This window comes from Scomber scombrus, chromosome 17, assembly GCF_963691925.1.
Source record: "Scomber scombrus chromosome 17, fScoSco1.1, whole genome shotgun sequence".
Lineage (NCBI taxonomy): Eukaryota > Metazoa > Chordata > Actinopteri > Scombriformes > Scombridae > Scomber > Scomber scombrus.
In genome coordinates this window covers 17,800,106-17,810,032 of record NC_084986.1, presented here as the reverse complement: position 1 = coordinate 17,810,032, position 9,927 = coordinate 17,800,106, and the positions used below count along the sequence as shown (strand labels likewise).

Below are 9,927 nucleotides of genomic sequence, written 5' to 3'. Positions count from 1 at the left end.
AACATGGCCTCTTGTTGGAGTGGGTTTGTTTGAGGAGAAGATGCCACTCTGGAATTTGACTTGACATGATTAAAGAAGAGGAGACTTAATGCTTTACACAGACTGAGTGAGTTATGTGTCCTGCTCTGAGCTGCTGGACAAAACCAGTAGCTGCTTATCAAGCTGCGCAGTTTTATAGATGAACCAAAGGCTTTTTTAGCCCCCTCATGTAGTAAAACATTTGACCCTACTTACACTGAAGTAGTTTTTTCACTAACTTGAGATAATGCGGACACTTTAAAACACATTAAACATCAGGATGATAAACAAGCTATTACGTTAAGAGAAAAAACTAATAGTGTCAAGAACATTTCTGATTACACACAAACACCAACTCAATCTTACACATTATAATCTTTGTCTTACCTAAATTCTTCTTAAATGTAATGTTTTCTTGAGTTTAAATACTTATTTTCTATTACACTACTTTCTCATCAAAGCCCTGGGAGAAGCAATTTCATGTCATCATATGTAGCATTGCACTGAAAAGTATGAATGTAACTGTTGTGATGACAATAAAGGTCCTTGTGTCCTTGTAAAAACTGTAACAAAACTTCTGTAGAATGTCTTGAAGTTCAGTAGAAATTAAGTTCTGCATTGATATGTTATATGACCTGATGATATATACAAAACATAAAGGGTACTGACCTGGGACATATATATATATATATATATATATATATATATATATATATATATAATAAGTTATGTTTAAAAATGTTATGAAAGTAGCCATAAACCAGTAAGAAAAGCCTCAAGGATATAGTTGTTGAGGGAAGTGAAGTTGATATTCAAACCAGCACATTCTTCTATTAAGAAGCCCAGTAATTTTCTTATTTCTAAGTTATGGTCACCACTACATGAGAGAAACATAACCATGTAAATGAGTAGAACACAGTTTGTCCACATAAAGCACTCTGTTGTGTGAGAGCATGTCTTCATACATATGTATTTGTTATCTTAGAGTCCTATAATACATAGTCATATGAGACCGCATCCATTTTAAGCACAGTCGGAGAGGAGAGAGTCAGTATCAAGCTCAATGTACTCTGACTGAATATTTGCCACATAATGGGTGAAGTGACGTGAAGTGATGACCGTGTATGCTTCTGTATTTATTCAGGTCAACTGCATCACTGACTATGTTTACACCGAAAACAAAACTATGGCATCAATAAAAAACCCACACACCCACATATACACACATACACACGCACATACACAAACAATTCAAATATTGATATGAAACGCGTGCTGTCTGACCTAACACCGTCTGTTGCGATGTCACTGCAGCAGATTTTACTCATAAAAACATGCTCATCTTTGCACCGTCCACCAGGGTGACTTATGAATCTTTTATCATAACTGGCCTAATTGCTTAACCATCCATGTCCCAATCCAGTGGTGAATGGTGGGGAGGGAGACTGGGCATGCCATGATTGTCATAAAAACAACAAGCAAAGACACCAGCATTGTTCCACTTCTGACAAGCCTGTCTTTCTTTTTGCATCTATTTTTCACATGCACCTCAGTACTATTAAGGGTAGGGGTCTCTTTTAACAAGAAAAAGGATATTACATTAGTATATAGAGCAATAATAATTTGAATCTAATGAATTATAGACAACAGGGGAGCATGTTTTTTTCTTTTCTTGCATGTGAAGCTCGATGGGGTCATAAGAACAGGAGTATAACTATAACCAGACATAATGATCGTATCCATTTATTTATTCCATGTTTCCTGAATGCACACTTTCAGCAAGTTAGAGTTTTCTTCCCATCCATCTGTTTGTTTCCTTAAGTGTTTACTCTGCCTCTCCATACAAAACAAGCAGCAGCAGTGTACAGTTTCCGGTCTTCACCCTGATATGCACTGGACGAAAAAAAAATTAAAAAAATCCCCCCCAAAACAACAACTTTCCCTTCTGTTCTCACTCCCACTCTCTACGCTATTTCACAGAGGAAGCTGCTGTTACAGCTCCTGCTGCTGCTGGTGCTGCTGGAGGGTCAGAGCTGAGCAGCAGTTTAAGCAAAGTAAAAGAGCGGACGAGAGCCTGTGGGGAGTTTTTGACTCCCAAACCATCTCTATAGTGCCTGGGAGCTGAGGAGCCAGTCCCAGGAAACTCCCTGCTATTCCTACTCTGAGGACAAAACAGCTGCAGATTCTCACTTTTCACTGACTGTGGTCGTTTGAAATCTACCCCACCAAGAAAAAAAAATCCCATTATTTCTACATGCAGGAACTGAAAATTGTGTCTCTGGTATTAAATTGCATTGTTACCAAATTCATATCATTAGATCTTTTGTGATATTAGTTTGGTATTAATTAATATATGCCTTCTTGAATAAATGTATTGCAGATTAACTAATTTTCAACTTTTGAAATAAACCTACAAATTTTTTTTTTATTATTTGTATTACAAATGCACCTAAATATGAAATTCTGGTTTTATTGTCTCCCATTGTGTGACTGATAAAAGTGGCAGAAGTCATTCTTCCTCCTCACAGCTGAACAGAATCCGTTTCGTAAACGTTTTCCTCCGTATCGGGGACTGTGTGTGCGCCTGTGCCTGTGTGCATGATTACAGATGCGCCATTCCTCCTAAGCTGTCATTAGAAAAGGGAATGGGAATGACTCCAGGCTACAACCACCACCGCTTGCGGTTACGTAACATGCTTCTCTCGGATCCTGTCTTATCCTAGAGACAGCTGAAAACTCTTCGGTCACATACAACCTATTGTCTCATGAAATTTTGCTCCTCACAGCGCAGGAGAAGTTTCTTGTTTTTTTTCTTCTCCAAGTGGCATTTTTTTCCCCCTTCATTCTTGCAGGGTGGGAAAAAAAAATCCCGACTGTGTTCTTCTGTCTTTGTCTGGCTGGCTCTGTCAGTTCAGCTGATTTTGCGCGTATGTGCTGCTGTTTTATGAGTGTCCATGTGAGGGCGCACTGAGCCTTTTACTGCGCCTTTCATCCAGGGATGCCGGTGGCCCTCAGACAAAAGAGAAATGATATTTAGAGCTCTACAGGGGAGCAAGAGAAGGGCAGAAGGGATGTGTAGGGATACATCACTACGAGACACTTTATATTAATGACATCCACATGTATATGAATAATAAGCAAATATAATTATGAATTTCATATCTTTGTTATTACCCCCCCCCCCCCCCCCCCCCCCCCCCCCCACACACACACACACACACACACACACACATTCCCCGGCCAGGAATCAGGAACATCATCCAGCCTGCTGTAGTGCCCTTGAGCAATCTATGCAAAACATCACTAACAGCCTCTGGCGTGAGTTGGACTGCTTCATAGCTTCATTCCGGGGTTTGTCATTCCAGTGGAGAGATGGTGAGAAAGAAAAGACAGTTTTCCTTCGGCTATCCATAAAATACAATATTTCTTTCTTACTTTCTCTTTTTATTCATTCAGTCGTTTCTTTCTTTCTTTCGCTGACTCATTTTCCTTTTTTATGCTCTTTCTTGCCACTATGCGTTTGTTATTGCTTTCAATGTTTGGGCTATTTCTCGATTCACCTTGAAAAAGAGCTCTCAGCCAGCCTGTCTCCCGCGCCGCATCAAACCCAAAAGCTCGACTGTACCACCCCCAGCCTCGGAGGGAGGAGTCTACTTTCCTCCCGAAGAACTGAGTGTATAACACTCTGCAGCCAGTCACAATGTGTGTTAGAGGGCTGTCTGTGCTCCTAAAGTAGATGACTGCTTCAAAATCTGGTGTCTGTATTACTGACTACGAGATACGATACAAATTGGTTCGCACATTAACATCCCAAGTCAGGACAAGGTGAGCATCTTCTCATTTCAGCGGTCAAACATATGTGTTTATTATTATGTTCTCGTGTTTTTCATACAAAACCCAGCCTCTTAAAGATTTGATTGTTGTCATTATATTTATCTTTGTTATTTCATTGTAAACAAGCTTTTTTTTTTGTCTTAGTCACATTTTTGTGTGCTTGGTGAGTAGTGAGCCGATGCGTCGCTTTGGACAGTTTGTGCGTCACGGTCACATTTACGCACCTTCTCCTGTGAGATTTGTGTGGTTTTTAAACCCCACAGAGGAGTGAGTGTGGAATTTAGTAGAGCAGACTGTGTGTCTGTGTGTGGGCTTGACTCATGCTTTTTTTCTACGGCGTAGTTTTCAGGTGTGAATAGATGAGAGGGGGAACGGGAAGAGACGCGATTTCTCTTTTTGGAGACTTAAGTATCTTTTGTTCCCTCACAGGTTTTTCGATTGTGGGATAGAATGCCGGCGATCATAAGTAAAAACTCGGATTTGGAGTTTGACTCCTTACAACCGTGTTTCTACCCGGATGAGGACGACTTCTACTTCTGTGGTCCCGACTCTGCGCCACCGGGGGAGGACATCTGGAAGAAATTCGAGTTGTTGCCCACTCCGCCCCTCTCCCCGAGCCGAGCCGCGCTACCGGGGGAGCCGGCGACTGCTTCAGCGGAAGCAGACCCTCTGGGCTTCGGCTTGGGGGACCCTCTGGACTGGGCTTCCGAGCTTCTGCTCCTGCCAGAGGACGATATCTGGGGGGCATCTGACGATGGGGACCTGTTCGGCTCCGCTTTGGATACTAACCCCAACAGCATCATTATACAGGACTGTATGTGGAGTGGGTTCTCCGCCAGGGAAAAGCTGGAGCGGGTGGTCACGGAGAAACTCGGCAAGGCTATTTCCACTGCCACAGCAGGCGGCAGGAACATGAACGTCAAGGCACCGGAGGTGGTGAGCCGCAGTTCGGTGTCAGAGTGCGTGGACCCCGCGGTAGTGTTTCCCTTCCCTGTCAACAAAAAGAACGGCAGCAGGGACTCATCTATGACTGTTAACACATCCACAACCCACGGAAGCGCTCCCAGTGACTCTGGTAAGAAAATATGTCAACAAATGTCTTTGTTTTCTTTTTTTCTTTTTTTGTAAACCGTGATGGCGAGAAAACATCCAACACTTAAATATAACATGATGATGATGATGATAATGATGATTATTATTATTTTAAGCCCGGTACCCCTCCCAACTGGAGTGACTGGAGCTTGTTCATATGACTGGCCCAGAATCAGATTACCTCGTTACATTCCACGCACATACACACACAGTGGAGTAGTGACACAGTGAACGGGGGTTTATGTAATCAGCAGGCTCTCATCCGGCAGATGGCAGTAAAATGGGGAATTGTGTGCCATCTGAGCAAAACAAAAAGACACCACCACCTGACTGCACCGGGACCAGGTTGTAGGAGGAGAAAGATGAAACGGTGTCCAATAACTTGATGAGCTGATAAAGTGTCTGGTTCACGGTGCTGTGAAAGCTTTCATTACGCATAGATTAAGGGACAATTTGCGCACAGTGGGTGAGAAATTGGCACTTATTTTTGACAGTCTGTACAAACTGCCTCCTTGAGATCAGCTGCTTAACAAATTTAGCCAAAAGAATGAGAACATGAGTTACAGTGTATAATGTGCATATGAAAGGGCAGCCTACAACAAAACACACTCATGAATACAAAGTGACACACTCCAGTGTTGCTCATTCTTTTTAGGAGTGATGTAGGAAGTAGTAGATTGGAAAATGAGTTGTTTGTGTTTAATCGCCCTAAGATTTCATCTCCCACCTATCATTGCCTACGAGTTCCCTAAACAAACACTCACGAGTCATTATCAGCGTGTTTTCGCTGTGAAACAGTAGTACAAAGGCCTCCAGCTTGGCACAGAGGCTATTGCTCAGCCTGCCTTGCCAAACACCTCCTCCACTGCAAAAGAAAGAGGACGGAGGAGGGCCCTGGCTGCTTCTTTTAGGGGGGTGACAGCTTTGAACAAGCGCTCCATCTCGACAGCTGTCTCCCTGGCGCCGCTCCAGCTCCGAGGCTTAAAGTGTGGTGATCCGATCGCCTGCCGCCCCACCACCCTGCGCACAGAACCCCGCCAATGCTCTTCCGTCGCTCGCAGCGTTAAGACGCGTCTTTCTTTGTGTTTCACGCGTTTTTCTCATTTTCAATAAGACAGTTTTCAAAAGGCAACAATTTGGGTTTATCCTTTTCCTGTTGAAAAGGCAATGCATGGGAACAAGTGACCCCCTGCATTACATTACTTCAAAATCAGCTGTACAGATAGAAGGTTCTGGCATTGGAAACACTTGGATTTTGTGCTCTTATAAACTACCCAAGAAAAGAACTCTTTATTTCCAACTTTAGGCTAATATTTTATCTACCCAGATGGGGATTTTGTGTGCTATCCTATTTATACTCTTCCCCCAGCTCCAGTAAATGAGCTGTTCCATTCTGAGCAAAACACCAAACGGCTAAATCCCAGCCTCACATGTGGCATAGCCAGCCACGCCCCCTCATCCACCCAGCTGTGCCTGGCTTTGTTTTGATGGCAGTGCCAGACTGTGTGTGTGTGTGTGTGTGTGTGTGTGTGTGTGTGTGTGTGTTGAGACAGCATCCTGGTGCAGCGGTGTCTGAAGTGGGTTACTGTAAGCTGTAAAATGCCACACTCTTCAGATGCTCCTGAGCTGATAATGAGAGCTATTATCACAAAGGCATTTTAACTGGGCCTTACACTCTCTGCCTCATGATTGGCCACTTCCTCTCATCTTCAAAGGCGCCAGTCGATGATAAGTCTCAGCAGCTCTGTTCGATTTGCGCAAGTATTAAGATGAGGAGCTCAGCTGAACGAGAGTAGGGAGATTTTTAACTTCATCAGAGGTCAGAAAAGTTCAAAGTTAAAGTGAAGATTTTAATGCCTCTGTTGCTATCTCACAGTGTCAGTGTGACTGGAGCTACACTGATAGGCTGAAGGCATTGGACTAAAACTGTCTCGTCTCACCGGAGAAGATTAGGACAAGTTTTGAAGGAGGGAAATTGAATGAAAGGCAAAAATCCAGCCAGACTGCTCAGCAGTGAGACTGAACGTGTCATCGCCTGCAGAGTAGATTAGTTGAGGAGTGACTGACACTAAGTATTAAGAGGTTTCTGCTTGTGCAAACAGCGTTGAGCAACGCTCTCGCTCCCACACACACACACTCTTGATCTTACTCACATGTATACACACACATGTACATACCTGTCACCTGCTGCTACAGATTGACATAGTGGGAATACTTGTTGTGTCAGAGCAATTAAGTAACTCGCATTGTCTTTTTCTTTCCCAGAAGAGGAAGACGACGACGATGATGATGAAGAAGAAGAAGAAGAAGAGGAAGACGAGGAAGAAGAGGAGGAGGATGAGGACGAAGATGATGAAGACGAGGAGGAAATTGATGTGGTTACAGTAGAGAAAAGACGCTCCACAAACAAAGCATCACCCATGGCGACGGGCACCGTCACTATCTCTTTGCATCCCAAGAGCCAAGAGCAGAGGGGCCAGGCCTCAGGTTTGGGTGTGGTGAGCCGATTTGTCAGTCGAGCCCCTCAGGAGCTGATCCTGAAGAGGAGCTCAGTCCACCAGCAGCAACACAACTACGCAGCTCCCTCACCATATGCTTCAGACGATGACCCTACCCCGCCTCCAAAGAAGCAAAAGACATCAGATGCTCCACGACCTCCCACAAGAACCATATCTTCATCCTCCTCATCTTCCTCCACATCCTGCAGCTCAATCTCCAGTACATCAGGGGCACGCAGCAAGCGCAGCGCCAGCGGAGACTGCAGCCCACGCGGCAGCTCCGACTCAGAGGACAGCGAGCGTCGGCGCAACCACAACATCTTGGAGCGCCAGCGCCGCAACGACCTGCGCTCCAGCTTCCTGATGCTGCGCGACCATGTGCCAGAACTGGCACACAACGAGAAGGCAGCAAAGGTGCTCATCCTGAAGAAGGCCACCGAGTATGTGAGCTCGCTGGAGACAGAGGAGATGAGGCTCCACCAGGAGAAGGACAGGCTCCAGGCCCGCAGGCAGCAGCTGATGCGCAGGCTGGAGCAAGCTAGGACTCGCTAACAGACAACTGCTACAACACAGAAACACTCACATATACCCTGGATGACCCCTCCCCTGCCGCCTCACCCCAGTCTGTTTGAAACACAAATTAGATTCACACACACATAGGCCTATACACTTAAGCACAGATACATAGGCCTGAAAATCTGTCATACTCGTGCACACACAAGCAAAACATCTCAGAGGACGTTCATCTTCAGATGCCGGCACACAAAACTTAGGAGGAGGAGGAGGAGGGGGGGGTTTGCTGGAGGGATGCTCGGACTTTCACTGCCGCCACTTTTTTTGCACATTTGTTGACGTTAAGAATGTTTAGGGTTTACTTTTTCAATCCAGTCACATTGAGGAAAGATAAAAAGAGAAAAGAATGAGGAAGGAGAGAGGACACACTTTTTTGGTCTTCCCTTCCTCTGACTTTTATATCATTTCTATTTGTATCGTGTGTTTTTTTTTGTACTCACTGTGACACCAGCCTGGAATCAAGTGATTCCAACAGGGACGGGTGTTAAAGGGCACTTTGCTTGGAGAGTTCAAAGTTCACGTACAGAAGCAGTGCACACTTACTTTGCCTTCACCACTGCAAAACTGAAGAGACTATGATGACTTGAGGCGTTATGGGTCACATAAACAATGCCACTACAGGTTCTTTCACTCACTCCTCTCTATCACACTGGTGCTCAAACCAAGTCAGTGGATGTATAACTGTGCACCTTGCTAGCCGACACTTTTGTACATAACAATAGTGTACAGACAAAATACACTCAGATCTGCCTTGTTTTTTATTGCATTTTGTCCTGGGTTTTTTTTATACATGTCAGGAAGCTGCCAATAACTAGACTGGAAGTTTATATACCTTTAAAAGTACTGTAAGGCCTCAATTTTTGAGAGTCATTAAACTTTGTAATATAACAATATATTGTTTTTTTTCTTTCTCTTTTTCTTTGTATTGTATCATATTACTAATTCTACACACCTTTACGCTTTTAGTGTGAACCTGATACATACTAAATTTGATACTTATATTTTCGTATGAAAATGAGTTCTAGGTAGATATCACTTTATCTTGTCTTTTTTTTCTTTAATCTTTAATAATTCTTTTGTACAGCAAAATGTGTTCTATCCTCACGTACCTGGCCTTTTTCTTTCTTCCTCTTTTGTTTATATTTGTAACTATCGGGTGCATAGAACTGGGTAAACTGATATATGATGTTTGTTTTTTTCATTTTTAAAATGTACATTTAGTGCTGCAACTCATAGCACTTTGAAATACCTCATTTTGAAAAATAAATAGACATCGTAAAAATCTTCGTCTTTGTACATTGTGGATCATTTTAGTGAGTGAATGTGTGAACATCACCCTTAACCCCTTCTCCCTTTCATATCTGCCTCTTTCTCTGTTCATTTTGTCTGTTTGCCTCCACATTTCCGTATTTGTTTTTGCTGCTCTCAAAGACTCATCCTCACAAAGAAATAAAGAGAGTGTCTTCTGAATCCTCTCTGTCTCAGCACCCTGCGGCTACCTCCCCCTCTGTAGCCTCTCACACCCACCCACACACACACCTACACACACACACTTCAAGTGCACAGAGCACACACACCCTCTCTCCTCTCTCTACTTCCCTCTTTCACCAACACGGCTCTTCCTACATTGTTCAGGCTGTTGCCATGGAAACTGGAGCAGCTGCTGAGTGGCAGACACAGAGAGTGAGTCTTTTATTTGTCTGTTAGTCTGTGTATTTCTGCCCGCATGTGTGTGTGTGTGTGTGTATGAATACAAATGTCTATATGTGTGTCTACCTTTTGTCCCGGTCTGTGTGTGGCCCAGGCGCCTGATATCTCCGGCGTTGTGCGCTGCCTACCATGATGCCAGGACAAGGCTGGATACTGTTTACCAACATCAGCCACATGGCTCTGGCCTCCTCCTCCCCTCACC

General features: G+C 43.9%; 1 protein-coding gene across 6 annotated transcripts; it reads left to right on the top strand.

Moving 5' to 3' along the window:
* The first annotated feature begins 4,290 nt into the window (after positions 1-4,290).
* On the top strand, positions 4,291-8,205 carry mycn (MYCN proto-oncogene, bHLH transcription factor). Of its 6 annotated transcripts, none has more exons than XM_062437423.1 (2): positions 4,291-4,927; positions 7,210-8,205. In XM_062437423.1, the coding sequence occupies exons 1-2, from the start codon at positions 4,303-4,305 to the stop codon at positions 7,992-7,994; spliced, it is 1,410 nt and encodes a 469-aa protein (XP_062293407.1). In that variant the 5' UTR covers positions 4,291-4,302; the 3' UTR covers positions 7,995-8,205. The 6 variants fall into 6 exon arrangements, with proteins under 6 accessions (XP_062293407.1, XP_062293406.1, XP_062293405.1 ...); XM_062437422.1 differs by having other exon boundaries at positions 4,303-4,927; positions 7,261-8,205; XM_062437421.1 differs by having other exon boundaries at positions 4,303-4,927; positions 7,243-8,205.
* Positions 8,206-9,927: the final 1,722 nt, after the last annotated feature.